Source organism: Phocoena sinus, chromosome 13 (assembly GCF_008692025.1).
Source record: "Phocoena sinus isolate mPhoSin1 chromosome 13, mPhoSin1.pri, whole genome shotgun sequence".
Classification (NCBI taxonomy): domain Eukaryota; kingdom Metazoa; phylum Chordata; class Mammalia; order Artiodactyla; family Phocoenidae; genus Phocoena; species Phocoena sinus.
The window spans coordinates 58,387,652-58,407,026 of NC_045775.1; the positions used below are offsets into that span (position 1 = coordinate 58,387,652).

General features: G+C 37.0%; 1 protein-coding gene across 3 annotated transcripts in view; it reads left to right on the top strand.

The window, feature by feature from the left end:
- Positions 1-19,375, top strand: part of APLF (aprataxin and PNKP like factor) — an 86,852-nt gene that overhangs the window by 37,181 nt on the left and 30,296 nt on the right. For all 3 annotated transcript variants that reach the window (XM_032653443.1, XM_032653444.1, XM_032653445.1), the window contains exon 6: positions 7,507-7,691. In XM_032653443.1, coding sequence (XP_032509334.1) covers positions 7,507-7,691 — 185 coding nt within the window. The remainder of the gene's footprint in view (positions 1-7,506; positions 7,692-19,375) is intronic.

Genomic DNA, 19,375 nt, shown 5'->3' on the forward strand with positions numbered 1-19,375 from the left:
TGACTGTTGGCTGGAGCTCACTCTGCTCCTAGAGGGCATTTTTCTGTTCTTGCACTTCATTTTCAAGGCCAGCATAACACAACAGACCTTTCTCCAGCTTTGCGGCTCTCTAATTTCCCCTCGTTGGCTAGCTGAGAAAACTCTCTGCTCTAAAGGACTTGTTGACTAGATCAGGCCCATGTACATGGTCTCCCATTTAATTAACCCAAGATAAACTGATTTGTAACCTTAAAAATAGGTGCAACATTTATTTTGCCATATAACCTAGCGTAATCATGGGCATGATATCTCATCTTATTCACTGTCCTGGGGATTAGGGCAGGAAATCTTGGGGAGGGTTCATTTTAGAATTCTGCCAACCACAGTAATACATGGTCTTAATACATCATCATTTAAGAATTATCTTATTACTGAATATTTATTCACTGTCTCAAATTGCAGTGTCATTAATAAGTGCGATTAAAAATCGTGAATATCTTAGAAGTCTACTCTTATTATTACTATGGTATAAATTGTAGAAAGGAAATTAGTTTATCAAAAAGTGTAAATATTAAAGGATCATGATATATGTTGCTAAAGCACTCCCTTTATACTACAGTGGAAAAAAAACTTTCGAAAAATTGTTTCCTGGTCAACTCTAGGTTTCACCCATTACAATATGTGCCATTTACATATGTAGAAAAATACTATTCATTTTAATACTGAAAGCAATACAGATGACTTATTAAAGTAAGTTTTCAAACAGACCTGTTGGGGTCATGTCTAAGGTAAAAGACAAGCACAGTAAGAGTGTTTAAAATTAATTATTTAATTAAACAAAAAACTACAGGCACACAATGGTACGTGCTGAAGGAGTCAAAGAAGATGAGACCAGTGTCCTAGCATAGTTCACTGTTATAGCAGATACCACAATGATTTATGTCATCTGCTGGGTATTCCCATTGATTCAAGATTATTAAAATGTTTCCTACATTGTATTATTCAGTCTGCATTTTATTTGCAACTTTTCAGTCATCTCAGGTTTAGTTTCTATTGGCTGCTTATTTTCCTTTATATGGCTCACATTTTCTTGTTTATGCTCTTGGATGTTATGAATGATAGAGTATAGAGACTTTGATTTTATATCCCTCTGTATAAATATTTTTATTCTAATAGGCAATTAACTGGGCCTAATGGGAAATTTACTTCCTGTTTTCTTAATGGGCATTTAATTCAGGCCCTGAACTCTGTTTCCTCCGTGTAGACAGCAGCTGCAGTCTCTGCGCATGTAGTTTAGCAACCAGCCAGGGATTTGGGTCAGTTTTAAATGTAGGTTTTGGTTCTTGGCTCTCTAAGCCTTTCTTCCTTCTGGAATTTTGTCTTTAACTTTCTACCTACTCTGTTAGCCTCAAACTCAGCCCTCTGACCACTTAAGCCAGTAAGGCTGCAGCTTTCTGTCACCTGCGAATTGGGGGATGCCCTCAGGGAAAAAGTCATAAATTGATAAACCTCACAGACTGTAGTTTAATTTTTCAAGGTCAGACTCTTCATTTCTGCCTTTTTGGTTATTCTCTAGTGCCTTCAAATAGTTATTTTTTTAAAAAAAATACTTTGTCTAAAATTTGTAATGGTTTTGTTTGGGATGATCAGTTCAGTCAATCTGCCTTTTTACCTTGAACATTGTCTTTTATAAATTAACAGCACAATTGACAGTACAATTAACAGCACAATATATGTTAGTTGAATGTTCCGACTCTTACTATTTCTCATGTTCAGCATAGTGGTCATAGAAGTCTTCTAAAGTTTTTGATCAAATATGTTGTGTACAGAATATTCCTTATTTGATGCTAATTTAGGTTGTAGTAGGATCAGAGTGATCTTGTGGCAAAAATAGCTCATATATCATGTGGTGAGGGAGATGTGATTTAGTCTAGAGAATTTTCGTATTTAAATCTAAGATTTCCTGCTAAGTGTTTTATTCCAGGACAGTGGTTTTCAATCCCCCACCCCCCATCATTACGTGTATAATATATTTTTATCAGTAACATTTCTCATTAAGTGTGGTTCTTCTCAGTTTGCAGGATGGGAATGGGGGATGGTAGTGGAGAGGGGGCAGCACTTTCCCTCAGTAGAACCTTTTCTCTAATATAGAAAGAATATTATTTGACCAAAAATTGGACCAGTGTGAACTGCCTCCTTGTAAACAAGTTCTTTTCTTTCAGAGTTATTTTGTACTCTATCTGCTTCTGTACTACCATTATTACATGACTTATAATCGTCTAAAATATATTTGCTTCAAATTATAAATTTGAAGCAAATATCCATTAATTTTCACTTGATAAATGCACCATATAAAATAAGAAGCACTTTTTTGGGCACCTCACCTTGAAAATACAAATGAGTAATTTGACATTGATTTGGACAGGAATATTATATAGTACATAATATACTTAAAATGCTAAAGCTTCAAAATAAGATAAAAAAGTCTTTGCATTCAGGCATGTCTTAAAAATTCAGACTTTGGGGGAATACTTAAAAAAGTGAAGTTAGGTTACTTAACTCCTTTAAAGACAGAAAGATTTAGAAGTAAAGGACAGTTTCGTACTTGAATCCAGCTAATTAAAGGTTGGAATAATTTGACTTTTTCTGCTGTGTAGTTTTTATTGTTATTGTTCTGTTTGTTTAAGTAATATATCATCCAGGTCAATAGACCGATGCTAATGATTTTGAAAAATCAATTTCCAAGATGCATTTTAGGCTCATTTAGATGTAGGTTACTTTCTTATGTCTTTTGCAGCTTTAGTACTCTATTGTGTTCATTGATCTTTATTTAGACTATCTGAAACCATCTTGATATTTTGGAACCATCTGTGACATTAATTACAGGACAAATAATAATGTTAACTGATGTTAACTACCTTTTTTAAGATCATAATAAATGCCAGAGCTATAACTGAGACCTAGTTCTGTCTGGCTCTAAAGCCCATGCTCTGAACCATATCACTATACCTGGATGGCCGCCTAAATTTACCCTCTGTATGCTTTGGGGGTTTGGTTTGGTTTGGTTTTTGCTTTTTATTTTATTAATATGCCCTTGCATTCTCTTCTAGATCTTTTCTCAGTTTAACTGTTAGTTTAATTCTTATATGTACGTGACTGTTTGCTGTGATCAGGCTATCCTTTCTGTCTTTCAACCAGTATACTTCTAATTTATTTACTTTTCTGGGTCCCCAGGTACTAGCCCTTAGATGTTATCATGAGCTCCTCAGGCCTGGGCTAAAATTTTTCCATGCCCCTTAGTGATTGGTAAGTGAATATAAATATTTGGGCAAAGGGTATTAGAGCCTCCCCTCTCTTTGCTTCCATTTGCTTCCTCAACCTTCTAGACCCCAGGACAAGTTAGAACTCCTAGGGTATGACACTCTTGCTAGATTGAAAAGGCAGCTTTTGTATTTTCACTGGTTATCATGCAACCCTTTAGTATTCTTCTTTCCCCATCTTCTAATCCTCCAACATGGAGTTATGAAAAATGGCACATGCTGATAAGGTTGAAGTAGTAAGTAATCCCCAAGCCATTTAGTTTACACTTAATTTTGTACTCTGAATATTTTCTGTATGACAACACAATACAGATTATAAATATTTAACTGACATTGTTTAATTTGGTTATGGTTCAGTTTACTTAAAGCTCTTCTTATTCTTTATAAACATTTACTTTATTTTAAGCATCCTTGTTAAATGATCTAATTAATTCTAATCATTTTTTAGCCTCTTGGATTTTCTAGCTGTATAGTCATATCTACAGAATTATGATAATTTTGGCTCTTCTGATCTATTTACTGCTTTTAAAAACATTTCTTATTTCATAAGTTAGATCCTATAAATTTTAAATAAAAATGGATAAAATTGGCATCTGTATTCCTGATTTTAACAGTAATTCTGTTAGTGTTTCAGCATTTAATATGATTGGTATTTGGTTCTGATACTTATCATGTTTAGTGTGATTGACTGATTCCTTCAGGAATAACTGTTGAATTCTTTGAAAAGAAATTTTGTTATAGAAACAGTCCTGCATTTTCATATGATAATGAAATTAATGATGTTGGTAGATTTCCTAATGTTGTACCATGCTTGTGTTCCTGGAATAAGTTAATTTTACTGTGGTGACTTATTATTTTCATGCTGTGCTAGATTTGCTGATATTTAGTTTAGGACGTTTGTATCTATATTCATAAGTGTGGTTAGTATTTTTCTCCATTTGTGCCATCCATGTCAGATTTTGACATTAGAGCTATGTCAGCATTGTATAAAGTGCATTAGGAGATTTTTTATATATGCTCAAGGACAGTTTGAATGACAGAAATATTCATTTCTTTATAGAACTTTCCTTTTTCACAATCTAGGCTGGTGCCTACTTTTAGTAGTTGATAGTTCTGGCATAGGAATAGGTAAGTTAGACCAGTAAAAAAGAGTGAAACACCCCAAAGCAGATTAGAATAACACACATTTAATATATAAGAAATTATCAGTTAAATTGATGGGGAAAGGATGCATCATTATTAAATATGTTGGGAGAATTAACTTTCCATTTGGAAGAAATAATAATAGAGCACTCACTGCTCATGCCATATTCATAAATAAACTTCTATTGAATTAATAACCAATGTAAAAATTGAAACTATTAAGGCATTTGAAGAAAATATGGGGAAATATTTTTTATTACTTCTGGGAAATGGTCTTAAGATGATGAGGAGCCTAGAACCATAAGGGAAAATTTGGCAGATCTATTTAGATTAAAGGTAAAAAAAAAATTTTAATGCAAAAGACACTGTAAACAAAGTCAGAGGCAAATAGCAGACTGACAAACAATACACTGGGAGATGTTATCTGTCACAGTTATAAAATAGATAGAAGGTTTTTAATAATTGTCTACTTAGTAACACAAAAGAAAGAACTTGGTAGAAATTTGGGGCATTTTATATGCTGTACTACAGAAGAATAAATAGAAACAGCCAATAAAGATATGACTACTATCAGATAGGGAAATGTAAATTAAAACAACCAGATACCAGTTTCTGTTTATTAAGCTCATCAAAATCTCAGTAATTGATAATATTCAGTACTGACCAAAATGGGTATCAGCAAACGTGGTTGGTGGAAGTATAAGTTGGTATAGCCTTTTAAAGTTATTTAGAGACATTAAATAGAGATATTTGCCAATATCTCTTAAATCTTTAAATGTATAACACATTTTGGTCCAGAAATTCCAGTTCTAGGTATTTATCCCAGAGAAATAATAGCATGTATACTTTTAGCCCTGTATATATTTATGTATTTGTAAATATATTTGCTTATTCTTAGGAAAAAGTTGAGAAGGATACGCATCAAATTGTTACTATAACTGTTAGAAGTGGTTTCTTTGGAGGATAAAATTGGATGGTTGTGATTTTAATGACATATATGCATATAGTTGAGCTAGTATTCATATAGTATTAGTGTAACTGATCATGTAAGTAAATGCAGTTAGTAATTGTTTAAAATAAACTGATTTGCTCTAATAGCTAATTTCTTTTATATTTCTATCATTTAAGTATACCTATCCTGGATTTAGAAAAATATTTTATATGCCAGATATAAAGATTGTTACAAGCCAGTTAACTTACATATTTTATATACACTTTGTGAAGAACATTTTAACAATATCAAAATGACTTCTTCCTATGCAAAAAAAAAAAAAAAAAAAATGAGCTCTGGTCCCTAGAAGGGATATTTGTAGTATATCATTTGGAATTTTAAAGAATTGGATATTTTAAATATATATATATTTAATTTTAGAATTTTATATACATCTGTGACACTTGGAATGTGGTGAACTCTCATTTGTGGAAAAGCTGTGCCTTATTTAATATACAGTTTTTTAGTTCCTAGCATAGTAAACAGTATCACAGTTGATTATTTCCCTTGGTTTCACTAATTCATAACTGTTATAATATTTGGTCATTTGCTTCACCAAACTGTATAGTCAGTTTTATTTAGTCCTATTTCTGCCAGTTTCTAAAGTGATGTGAAATGTTCCCTAATTTAGATTCAAAACAAAGATTTAAATAATTGAGGCTGAGTTTAGTTATTAGATAGTTTTTTCATAAGTTTCCTTTGATAAATACATTACTTTTATATTGGTTCAGTGATTTTCCTGTTCAATAATATGGACAATATTCTATTAGTATTTCTTTTCTGAATTTAATGAGGGTGTGTCATTTCAGGGCATTTGAATATCCTTTAGAACAGCTCTGAGCAAACTACAGCCCATGAGCCAAATTCAGCCCACTGCCTGTCTCTGTAAAGAAAGTTTTATTGGAACATAGCCATACTCATCCATGTATGTATTGTCTATGGCTGGTTTCACACTACAAGGCAGAGTTGGATAGTTGTGACAAATATTATATGGTTCACAGTGCTTAAAATATTTATTCTCTGGCTTTTTACAGAAGTTTGCTAACCTTTGCTTTAGAACATTAAAATAGTGACTACAGATTGCCTTACATACCTGTATCCAGTCTCTCAAAGGATCTTTGGACAATTTCTGTGTGTGCTAACAATTCAATTACTCAGACATATTCATTGAGTATCAGTTTTGTGTTAGGTATAGGTCTAGATACTAGAGACACAAAATGGGGGACAATGAACAAGGCACAGAAAGTCTCTGCCCTCATGAAGTAGAGGAGAAAGACAACTAACCATGAAGATTTTCCTCTTAAAATAAGCAGATCTTTTTTCTTTTCTGATTAGACAATTCATGAATTTGTTAACAAAATATGATGCTGATTTAAGTTTCCCCACTACATTGAACCTTGAATAAGTATTATGACAATGCAGTGTCCATTGTTGTTGAGACTTGTTTTCTTTATCAGTGAAGTTTGTAGAGGTTGCTCTTCCTTTTCAGTTATTTTAGGTACTTAATCTGTATTTAAGGTAACTTAAGTTGTATTCCTCACTGTGGATGATAGAGGCTCAGTAAGTATATGTAAAATTCATTGGATAGCTATATGTCAGATTTTCTGTTAGAGAAATTCAATGCCAAAATTTTAAAAAATGTATACGATAACTAACATACATGTGGTACTCTGAGAGTTTATATATCTTACCTCATTTACTCCTCCTAATAACTCCATCAGTTATTATTATAACTCCCTTTTTCCAGATGATGAAACCAAAGTTGAGAGAGGTGAGGTGAAACAGTTAAAGGATGGAGCCTGCCCACATTAGCATCTTGGCCAGGATGACTTCAGGGCTGGAGCTCTTGGCCATGGTGCTGCTTAATACTTTTTGAGATTTGCAAATATGCATTTTCAGATTGGAGATTGGCCTTAATATAAATAGAACTTTAAATTTACTTGCTCTTTTATCCTTTTTCTTTCCTTCTGTCTTTTTTTTTTTTTTTTTGGCATGGATTATTGACATTTGAAGGTACAGGAGATAATTTTCTTCTTCTTTTTCTTTGTGTTTATGTACTTGTGTGTGATTAAGATAATAATGTAATCCGAGAAAGTGGAAAAGAAGGAATCTGCAAAGACAAAACCCAAGTAAACATCACACAGCAAGGAAGAAAGCGATTAATTTCATCAGGAAGTACAGAAAGTATATCAGCAGAGCAAGACACAGGAAAAAAGTGCAAAAATGCTGACCAGGAAGAGTCTATCATTTCATCCAAGGTGATTTTTTAAAAATTCATAATTTGATTGTTTATTTTCTTCATCAGGTGTTCTAGTTAGGAATAGTTATATGCTGTATATATCAAGGAAAAACCAAAAATGCTTTTTATATTGAGTTTATCAAGATAAAAACTAGGCCTAGTTTTTCTTTTGTTTGTTTTTGGTTTTTGGCTTGCTGAAACTAATCTTTAATATAGCACTTGCAATGTAGAAAACAAAGCTATTTAATTTAGACATTTTCAGACTGAAAAAAAGGTGGAGACCACTTGACTTTGGTCATAGTTTGGTACCTCCATTTTGAAAATCTGGTTTCTTCTATTCTATTGGTCATTCTCAGACTGCCTGTAACTACCTTCTTTTTGATAAGTGTGAAGAGAGGAACAACAAATGAGTAGTTCTTAACAGCCTGTTGCAGGATTACTTCTGGACTAACTTGCAGTATTTATAAATCTCTTCTTTCCTCTTTCAGTTTTTGCTAAGTCACTAGAATTGTTTGGCTGACTGAAGCATTCTTTGGTACTGGATACTCTAAGAAAATGAGGTCTATTTATTGGATGAATTTAAGAAGAGAGAGAGAAGGGGGAAAAAAAGAGAGAGAGAGATGGCCCTAGGACAAAAAGATCAGGTATTCTTCCTTTCCGGAGTAGGGTGGCTTTAGATGACAGTTTTCATGATCCTTGTAGACCGATGGCTAAGCTTTGTGGGTCCCCATCTATTTAGTCTCATTGAGAGCCATAGGAGTAGGATTGGTTTTAGAATAGCATGCACTGGATTGATGGAAATTCCAGCAGTTATCCCAGAGAGTCAGACCTTTTATAGTTCTCCCCTCACTCTTGCCTCCTCTCCCATTAGAGGAGATCCTGCTTCTCATTGGATCCTTTCCTCAAGCTAGAGAAGTGGGGTATAATCACTATAGGCTCAACTCCTTTGCTTACTTATGGAGTCAAGTTTAATAAATGAAAACAAAATGTGTTCTGACTCATATATTGGCTATAAAGACTTAATAAGGTCATCAGTGCAGTTTGGGGTCTGCAGCCATGGATGAGCCACGTGCAAGTTCCTGCACAGCAAGGGAAGGAGAATGCTTTTAGAGAGGGGGAAAGGAAGTTGGGAGGGCTATAGTAAACAGAGTCCATGGTTTTTCATTGGCTGAGTCCTTGCCAGGAAGGAAGAGGAGTCTTTCTTTTTCATGTTGTGCTCTGCTATCATCACAGGGCATGAGAGCTCTGCCTTCTGGTCTCCCAACTCTATTTAATTGAAGTTTCTGTTTGTTAATATTTTACGTGTTACCCCTTTTGATCACGGTCTTTCTCTGAAAGCACTGCTGATCAAGAATCAGGTTTTCTGGTTTCAGTGGCTTTTTGTCCCTTAATGCCAGGAGGGGCCTTTGCTGGGTGTGGTGTCTCACATTGGAGAGAAAGTACAGATTGGAAACCTATTGAAGTCACATTCAAGTATCAAGGAGAGGTAGGAGGAAGAACTTTCAGGCACTTTTAATCTAAAGTCTCTATGTTATAAAGATCATAGAGATTGGAGAGCATCTGAAGTGTTATGTCATCATCAAAGGTTTGGCAGACAAGGTTCCAACGGGCCTGGTCTGGATATCTAGGGAAAGCTGTCTCATCAGATGTGGCTTCAATTACGGGAAATCTTTACCTTCAGGTCATCAGATGATGTGCAGGGCCAGTCAGGGTTCAGTGCAGTTTTTAGTGTGTCACATTAATCCAAGAGTCCACTCCTTGGAGTTTGGCAGCACAAGGGCTGGTTTGCAGTACCTGATAGGGGCCTTTCCAGTGAGGTTGAAGAGAGTTCTTCTGGAGGTGTTTCTTTCCAATAGACAAAATATCCAGGTTGCCAGGTGATGTTTAAGGTCATCATCTCCCACAAGTACACTATGAAAAGATTGCTCTACCAAAACATGGTTATTTTTAATAGAAGCAATTAGGCCTTTGCAATATTGGAGGATCTCTCCTCGTATCAGTTGTGAGTCAGAAGAAGCAAGAGCCAAGTGCATTGAGCATCCTGTGGCTGTCTTAAAGGGTGAGAGCTTTCTGAGTTCCAAAAGGGGTGGATCTGAGATTTAGAAGGACCAGTGGCGAGGTATCTGGAGGGCCTTTACAAATTTTGCCAATTGAGTCATAATAATGCCATTAGTGCATTCACCTAAAGGAGAATTGAGAGTGGAAAGCACCGTGAAAGTGTTATAAAACTGGCTAAATAGCAGACTTGAAGGGCCTGATCAGTAAAATGTGTTCCTTGATCACCATGAAATTTGAGAGGAATTCCCCAGGTAGGGATACTCTTTTCTAAAAGGACCTTAACCACAGAAGAAGCAGTAGCCTGTCTGCAAGAGAGGCCTGTCTGTATGTGAAAACACATAGACCATTGCTAAAACATTTATATCCGTGAGCCAGAGCAAGTTGTCAGACCTTGAGTGGTCCATCGGACAGTTTAAGTTGTTTAGGAGCAGTACAAACAGACTTCTTTGGGTTGTATTTCAGGCAAGTGGGACAAGTGAGGTAGATACTTTTGGTGGATTTGTCAGTGTTTCCCCATCAATACTGATTCATGAATGCTGTCATTTTGTCAGTAGACCAGTGGTCTGATGCATGTACAGGGGTGATGAATGGGGATTTTAGAGTCTCCAGTAGGACTGGGTTGTTAGTTAGTCTAAACCAGAGCTTTCTCTTTTTATCAAACCAACAATTTTTGAATTTCTAATCTTGTTTTTCCTTTTCTGAGGCCAGTTGTTGGCCTTCTTTAGCCAGTTTTTCTAAGTTATCATCTGGGGAAATGTTCCTTTGGACCAACAGAAGGCTGTTAGCCCCTTTCAGGGCAGCATTCCCTGCAAAAATGTCAGCAAAGTGATTTCCCTTAGCTTCCAGAGAGTAAAGTTTAGAATGCCCTGGAATATTAGTAATAGCTAAAGTGGCAGATAAAAATATTGCATTCCTGAACATAAGAGCCATTTAAAATTTTATTTCTGCTGGAAGTAAGGAAGCCACGTTGCTTCCACAGTATTCCAAAATCATGAGCTACTCTTAAAGTGTGTACCATCAGTATAAATATTGGCAGTTTTGCCCTTAGCTGAAGTACAGGCCCATTTGAGAGTGTATAATTCAGCCTGTTGGGCCAAAGTAACCATTGATAAAGATGCTGCCTCAGCAACATGAAAAGGAGTTGCAAAGCATACCCAACATAATATTTGCCATTGTTACCTTTTAAATAAGAACATCAGTGAACCACGAGAAGTCAGTGTTACTGAGAGATCTTTCCTGTAAATCACCATGAGGAGTCAGGAGGTGATCAGTCAGTGTTAAGCAGTCAAGAGGGACTTCTTTCGTGACAGAGGGGGGAAGAGTAGCAGGGTTAAGGTTATTATAGCATAAAAGAGTTATGTGAGGAGCAGTTAACAAAAGGACTTCCTTCATAGGAGGTGAGGCAGCTGGCTGAGAAATATTGAGGGTGATGAGAATTCAGGAGGGCTTCTACTGCATGAAGTACAAAAATAGTTAGAGGGGATCCCACAGTTTTCTTGGGGGCCTTAACCCAAAGGGCAGTGGCCATAATGGCTTTAAGGCAAGCAGGATATCCCTGTGCCACAGGGTCCAGTTATTGGCAATAATGCAGTGTGGGTTGATGGTGGACCCCGTGGTTTTGGGTGAGTACGCCAAGGACATTCTCTTCTTTTTCATATACAAAAAGGAAAAGAGGGAATTTGATAATTGGGATTCTCAAGGGCAGGCGGGTTCATCAGACTCAACTTTAAGGCCTTAAAGGCTATATTGTTTGGTTCTTCCCATAAGTTTGAGTCATGGTTGTTATTGTTTAATAAGGCATACAGAGGTTTGGCCGTAAGAGAGAAATTTGGAATTCAATTTTGGCAGTAACCAACTATCCTGAGAAAACTTTGCAGTTGGCGGTTAGTTTGGAGTTTGGGAAAACTTAGGGCATCATGAAGTGTATCTGGATCTACATGTAGCTTTTGTTCTGATATCAGATGCCCTAAATATCGAACCTAGGTTTGGGCAAACTGCAGATTTTCTTTGACAACCTTATGTCCCTTTCAGGCTAAAAACTTTGGCAAGTGAATACTGTCTTCCTGTGAGGATGATTGAGAAGTAGAGCAAAGAAGCAAATCATCCACATAGTAGAACCTCTAGGGAACTTTATATAATCCAGATCAGCCTTTGGGATTTGTGAGAAATAAGAAGGACCCTCAGCAAAACCCTGGGACATTACTGTCCAGGGGAATTGTTTTTCTTCCCAAGTGAGAGCAAAAAGGTATTGGCCAGCTTCATCAACTGGAATATTAAAGAATGGACTACATAAATCAGTAACAGTAAAGAATTTACTTCCAGTAAGAATGGATTTTAGTAATGTACGGGGATTAGGAACAGCGGGGTGTCAAGGGATAACAATGTTGTTTACTGCTCAGAGATTCTGGATGAACCTCCACCCTCAGCCATTAGGTTTTCTTACCAGGCTGGTGTAAGGGATAATGAGACCTTGAGCCTTGTAATGTTCTTTTATGGCTTTATGCCTTTAAGTCCTTCTTTTCTTATGGAATATTAATTCTGGAAGTGGTTTTGAGGGCTCTATTTGAATCTTGATGGGAGGTGCGCTGTGAATTTTGCCAGTATCAGTTGGAGTTTTTGCCCATAAGGAGGGTGGCAGCTGATTCACTAGGGACAAATGATCAGTGTTTCCAGAATTAGCTCTAGTGCCATCAGAGGCAAAACAAATAAAAGATGTCAAAGGATCACTTAATTCACCTGATTGGTTACTTTGATGACTATTGTCAAATTCTAGAATTATTTCCCCCTTTTGGGAGAAAGAAATTCCAGCATGATACTTCTTTAAGAAGTCTCAGCCTAATAAATGAATAGGGGCAGAGGAACTAAGGAGAAAAGGGTGTGCATCTCTCAAAGGGTCTAAACAAAAGGGAATAGGCTCAGGGAGAGGAAACTCTTGAGGCTGTTTAGAAGTCCCACTATTTGAGCTGTTTTAGGGACTGCTTTATAGTAGCGGGGTTGAGCATTGAGAGTATGGCTCCAGGGTCAGTTAAGACTAGAAGAGATTCATCCTCAATCTGGAGAAATGTTTCTCCAAGTCGATTGAGAGGGAGGATTGGGAAGAGCCCCTGTAGTTTATCAGAGTCCTGTCATTGAGAATTGGGCAGATGTTGGAAAGGCTGGTTAGAGGGCTGAAGGCCTGAAGTACTTATACTTGTTAACAGTCTCTTTCCAATGTCCTGGCTCTTCACAATAATAGCAGAAACTAGGAGGGTTTTGTTTTTGTTTAGGAGTCTTTTAGTTGCTGGATTTGAAGATTAAGAATTTTAGTAGTCTTTTTTTTGGGGGGGGGGCAGGGTTACCCACCTAGAGTTGGAGAGAGCTGGTTTGCCAGGTTAGCTAAATCTGGAGTGGACATTGTTTTCCATTCTATCCTGCTCCTTTTTACTAGAAAGGAAAGGACCCAGTTCAGCCCAGTAATAAACATAGAGTTAACAGTTACCCAGGTGGAATCCACATCTGAAAGAAGAGCAGAATTTTCTTTTAAAACAATCTGAAGTTGATTGTAATAGTCATAAACAGGATTATCAGATTTTTGTGTGCAAGCCTGCATTTTGTTCCAATCAACAGGCTTTGGAAAAGCCGTAGGAATTACCTGATGAATTCGCCTCATGATTGCTTAAGTGTGATCATATAATAAGTTACTGGGCTGGTCTCCCACTTGTAATGCTAGAGACCTTTCAAGATTTTCCCAATTAGTAGTTTTTATCCAATGCTGGGCCTGGCCTTCACTGACAAATATATGAACTAGGTGATGTAAGTCAGAGAAACCAGGTTGTCAAGTTTGAATGACTGTATTAAATTCCTCAGCAAATCTATGAAGATCTTCTGTTACTTTGGGAAAACCTTTGACTATTGCTCACAGTCAGCTTTAGTCCAGGGAATATAAGAAATTAAGGGTTTAGCCTCTGGCTCCTCAGAAGGCTTAATTTTAAAGCAACAGGTTCTGGCAATTTCAAAGGAAGAGGGAGTAGGGAGAGTTTCAGACAAAAGGGGAAGTTTAGCAAGAAAATTAGTATGGGGGCACTGAGGGTACAGAGGAGGTATAGACAGTATAAAAGGAAGGAGGAGGTTTGTGCCAGAGGCAGAGTCTGACCATAGGAGCTGAGGGAGAAAGACAAGATGGCACCTGAGGTGGAACCTGAGATGAAGAAGCTAAGGAAGACGAGCCTGAAGCTTCAGAAGCTATTTTGTTTTTCTTTAATCATTTGCCTCAGTTAATCTTAAAATCTTATTTTGCAGAGAGGCAATTTTAGATTTCTGATAACGTTGGGAAGCCTCAAAATTTCAAATCAAAATAGTCATTCCATTCAGTTCTGGAAGTTTTTGAGCTATTGTAATCCAGCTTGGTTTTAAGAAAATTAATTTGGGGATTTCAAAAGTTTCCCATAATGGCCATTGATATTCTAAATTGCCTTTGGTCAGGTTGGTCCATTTAGTTGGAAATGCCCGTGAGGAAGGACTGTGGTTTTTAAACACAAAATCAGCTGAAGTACCTGTTGTGGGGGTGGGTTGCCCTCAAAATATTTAGATAACTGGGTCCCAGTTCTCAGAGGTTTTTCTCTATAATAAAAGAACAATTTTCAAACAGCTTAAACAGCTCAATTCAAACAGCTCGCAACTCAAACAGCTCGCAGGTCTAATACCAGACAGTTCTAAGGAAACAGTTTGGTCCTGGAGAAGCCAGGCTAGAGGCTTCTCAGCCAGCTTCAGTTAAAACAATCTGATCTCACAGTCGGACCAAAGTGCCAAATGAGTACCCTCATGCAGAACAAGGCCTTAACCTGGAAGACAGAACCTTAAAATAGATTCCAGATAAAGCCTGGAGAGCTTCAAATGCAAAGAGGATATGAGCTCGGATCCTGGAGAAACATGAGTCTGCGAACTCCAGGGTCTGCGAGAAAAATCAGTGAGCACAGTGGACTCAATTGTGGGGACTGCACCTGTTTGCTCACCAGCCCTGGAGCTATTGGGGGTCTTCTCTGATCCCCATACAGGCCACCAAAATGTTGACCTAAAACAAATGGTTTTATTTGTGATCAGCAATTCGAGGTCTATAACCATGGCAAGCCATGTGCTGCAAGTTCTCGCTTTACAAGGGAAGGAGAACTCTTTTATAGAGAGGAAAAGGAGGTTGGCGGACTATAGTAAACTAAGATTCCATGGCTTTTTATTGGCTGAATCATTGCCAGGAAAGAAGAGGAGTCTTCTTTCTGTTGGGCTTTGCTCTCATCACAGGGCATGAGAGCTCCATCTTCTGGTATCCTGACTCTATTTAATTGAGGTTTCTTTTTATTGATTTTTTACAATATCAATATAACTACCCTTTTTTTTTCCAAGAAGAGAAATTTTTTTTCAGAGGAAAATCTGTAGTATACACGTTTTCCTATGTTTATACCAACCCATAAAGTTTGATAATCACAAGTGAACCTTTAAGAAAGGTCAGACCTTTTCTGCCAACTGTAAGGACTGCAATCAAGGTTATTCAGAAAGAAAACATTTTAAGTTATCAGGAATATCAAAAGATCTAGATGTTCAATAAAATCTTTGAAACATTACCAAAAATAGGTTGTTTATTCCTGAAAGCTGGTAGGGAGGTGATATTTTAAGAGTATCTTCATTTGTCTTGAGTACACTAGATTCTTGGCTTGGCTGACCAAAATAACAGGAGAGGTGAAGAGTGTAACTCTTACTTACGTAGCTATCTCTTAAGTAAGACTGTATCCCCCAGAGCTTCTTAGTGTTTGTTTACTGCATCAAAGAATCCTATATCCTTTGCTCCTGATCGGCCATTTAGGTTGTACCATTTATAGCATGTCTCTGATCAGTCCCACAGAAACACCTTTTCATTCATTTAATCATTCATTCATTTAACAAGTGCTCACTAAGCAAATAGTAGTAATATGGTGGCATTAATAATGCTATTAACAACAACAACTGAAAAAACACCCACAGTCATTTATTGAGCCTTTTTTATCGGCTATAGCCAGTACTAAGATATACTTATTTCATTTAATTTTTAGAAAATCCTGTAAAGTTGGTTGATAATATCCCTGGTTTACAGACCAGGGGAGTCTGAAAGTTTAAATCAACTTGTTCAAGGTCAAAGGTTAGGAAATAGCAAAGCTGATATTCAAAATCTGATTCTTTTATTTCAAAGACCATTCTAATAATCATTACACTAAAGCAGTCTTTCTGTTATATGCAAGGCAGTATGCTAGAATATGGAATTCAATGAATAAAGATGAATAAGATATAGTTGATAAGAAGCAAATAGTCTTATGGGGGACATGATTCAAATCCTAAAATAAAGTGACAGCACATTGATTTTTATGGGAGCCTTGAGGAGGACTACATAAGCCAGCTCTTCAGAGGAGAGATTGGAAGAGAATAAGATAAAAACGGGGGATAAGGGCACTGACAGTGTCATGAAATGACGAGAATCTGACCCAAGGCACTGACATTAAGGATGATGCAAAGGCACTGGTTTAGAGAAATATTTAAGAAACAAACTGCAGCACTTGTTGCTTAGATCTGGGGAAAGTGAAGGAAAGAAGAAATGAAAGATAGACTTCCAAGGTTCTGGCTAGAATGAATAGATAAATTATGTTGGCCAAAACTATGGCCAGAATACAGAGGGAGGATTTCAATTTTGACATTTTGAGTTTGAGTTGCATAGAATATTGAGGAAGGAATGTCTAGCTAGTGGTTGAATATATGAGTTTGAAGCTCAAGAGTGAGGCTGGGGCTGGAGTTTAGGATTTTTTAGTCCTTAGCATGTGGGTGCTAATGGGATTGATGCAGGACTTTTAAGGCAATTTATCAGCACAGACATTCTTTCCTAGGGCAGCTTGGAAACAACAACAAATTACTTCATTGAACTTGTATCGGGGAAAGTTCTTTATCCTGTCCCTTGCAGTGTATTAAAACTTCAGATGGGGAATTCCCTGGCAGTCCAGTGGTTAAGAGTCTGTGCTTTCATTGCCATGGGCACTGGTTCAGTCCCTGGTTGGGGAGCTAAGATCCTACAGGCTGCATGGCGGGGCCAAAAAAAAAAAAACAACTTCAGATGGTTGAGGGACGAGGGAGGGCTTATTGGGCAAGTTAACAGGCTACTTTAATAACCTTAATATGGTACATTTTAGCCACCTTCAAGCACCAGGGCCACCTTCCATTAGCTCCATGCTCCCCGATCCCTGAGGTCTCTAGCATGTATTTTTACAAAGTGTAGATCTGCCTCTTCTGTCATGAATCTCTAGCCTGCCACACTTCATTCTTCACAATTTCATCTCATCTAGGACATAAGCCATGTGGGTGCCATAAAATGTGGAGCTCTGCCTTCCCCTACTTCTTCCAAGTACAGAGCACCCTCCATCTTTCCTCTTCTCTCATTTGCCAGTTCAGTGACTTGCTCTGGCTCATGAGTTTTATAATTGGCACAGTACGAATTTATGTCTCAGCAAACTTACAAAATACTGCATGTAATAGATTTTTGAGACCGTTTATGAATAATTGAAACCACGAATGTTAAAGGCCAGGGGCCTACTGAATATCAATATTTCATGGAGTTCCATAAAGAACATTATGAATTCCAGTTTTTATGCCTCTTAAAATATTTGAGAACCCCTGATCCATAGTATTGATATCTGTGACTTTATTACTCCTTTCTCTTTTGGAATAAATTAACATGTTCAACATATTCCTTGTGAAGATATTAAAAAAACAAATCCTTCTTTACATTTCATGGAAGTAGAGGGAGTTGAAATATGATGTTTTACACTTTATATCTTTTATTTCATTTCTTTGGTTTGCTTTTCATATTTTAAGTGGTAATATAGTAGATGCTTATTGTCAAAAATTAGACTATTCAGACGCATGTGAAGTAAAATGGAAATCTTGATTTGCCTCATCCTTCAGTCCTATTGCCTACTGGTATTTCGGTTTGCATCCTTCTAAATCTTTTCATGTGGATTTACACAAGTAAGTACTCACATAGATATATAGGGAATTTTTTTTTACAAGCTAGATGGAATCATAGTATATATATATTGTTTAATTTAAAAAATCCTTAGATATATATATAGATCTACCTCATTCTTCTCAACCTCTGCACAGTGTTTCATGGTAAGAATGTGTTCTACTTTATTTAACCATTTCCCTAGTTGTGTTGTATTTTTTCCCCTATACTAAATGTGACAGGACGTTGAATGGGATATTTTTCCCTATTGTCAACAAAACTGTTGCTGAGGCCCAACACTGAGGACAGAAGTACTGTTAAGTATCTCATGTTTGAAAGGAGCACCCCAGCAGTGAGAGCTAGACTTTCCCTGTGGGGCTTATTGAAAGGGGTGAGAAGTATTCACTGTTCCACCCTCAGGCTTTATATAAAGAGAACTGAGAGACAAGGAGGTTTTAAGATCTGGGAGAAGGCTGTGTTTGGGGGAAGAAGTTATTTTCTCCCTTTCTAAAATCAAGAGAAGAGATGTGCTCTAAGAGAATTTATTGTAGCATTTCGAGATGCCAACAGGAAGAAGAGACTGACATTTTATTGGACCTGCTTAGCCAGTGGATTTGCTGACTTACCCCATTACTGTCCGAACAGAAAAAAAGAAAACTGGTGAGAGTTGACCCAGTGTGTGGACTGCCAAGTGGGGAGGTGGATCAGAATTGCTCTGTTACCCCACCCACCCCCAGGTCCAGATCCTGGCATGTGTTAGTTGGTCCTATAGCAGAGGGAGATGAGATTGGGGTGTACTTGAGCAGCTTCGGAGGAAATAGTGTATATGTTAGCGGGATGTGGCATGAATGCCACTACCTGAGGGCCAGCTCCAAGAGGTAGTCACATGATTGGTTATCTATTACCTACTATACGAGAGCCATGATTAGTTCTAGGTTCTTTTTGCAAGGTCTTTAGTCAGTTTGGATAACATTTTAAGGTTGGCATACTGTGCTAGAAAAGAAAAAACTATCAAAACACCTAAGTAATTAGTCTAAAAAAAAGTCATGCTAATACCTTCTCAAGAAATTTGAGCTGTTGGATATCACATAACATTAAAACCAGCTTTTCCCAGAAGACAGCCAGCATACATGAGTTCTTAGTTATACATGGGAGTGAACATTCACGTGTATCTAGAACATGGTCATCACATCCTTACCAGGAGGACTGGGGTTTATCTGAGCAATGTTTTCACTCCACAGGAAGTATAAGTAATTAATAGGTCATTTTTAATAGGGTAAGACTAGGCTTATTCGTTGTACTTACTGGTGGTAAGTACACATTAAAAAAGGTTCTGTAGTGCTAATGAGAATATTTACTTGATTCAAGATGCCTTTAATTGGTTAAACTGAAACTGTTATTCCTACCACTTCAAAGGAATCATTTATTTTCTAAGTTGCTCATAACTTAATGCAAATTTTTCTGTGAAGGAGGAGCAATTTCATCATGCAGCTGTAGGAAAAAAAATCATGATTATATTTAGAGGGTAGAAATAAAGTATTACAGTAACTTCTAAGAAATTATAAGAACAGGGCATAAAAGTGTGACACATTCTTGAACAGGAAATTTAAGAGCCTAGTAGGTTTTTTGGGAAAGATTATATTCAAACGAAA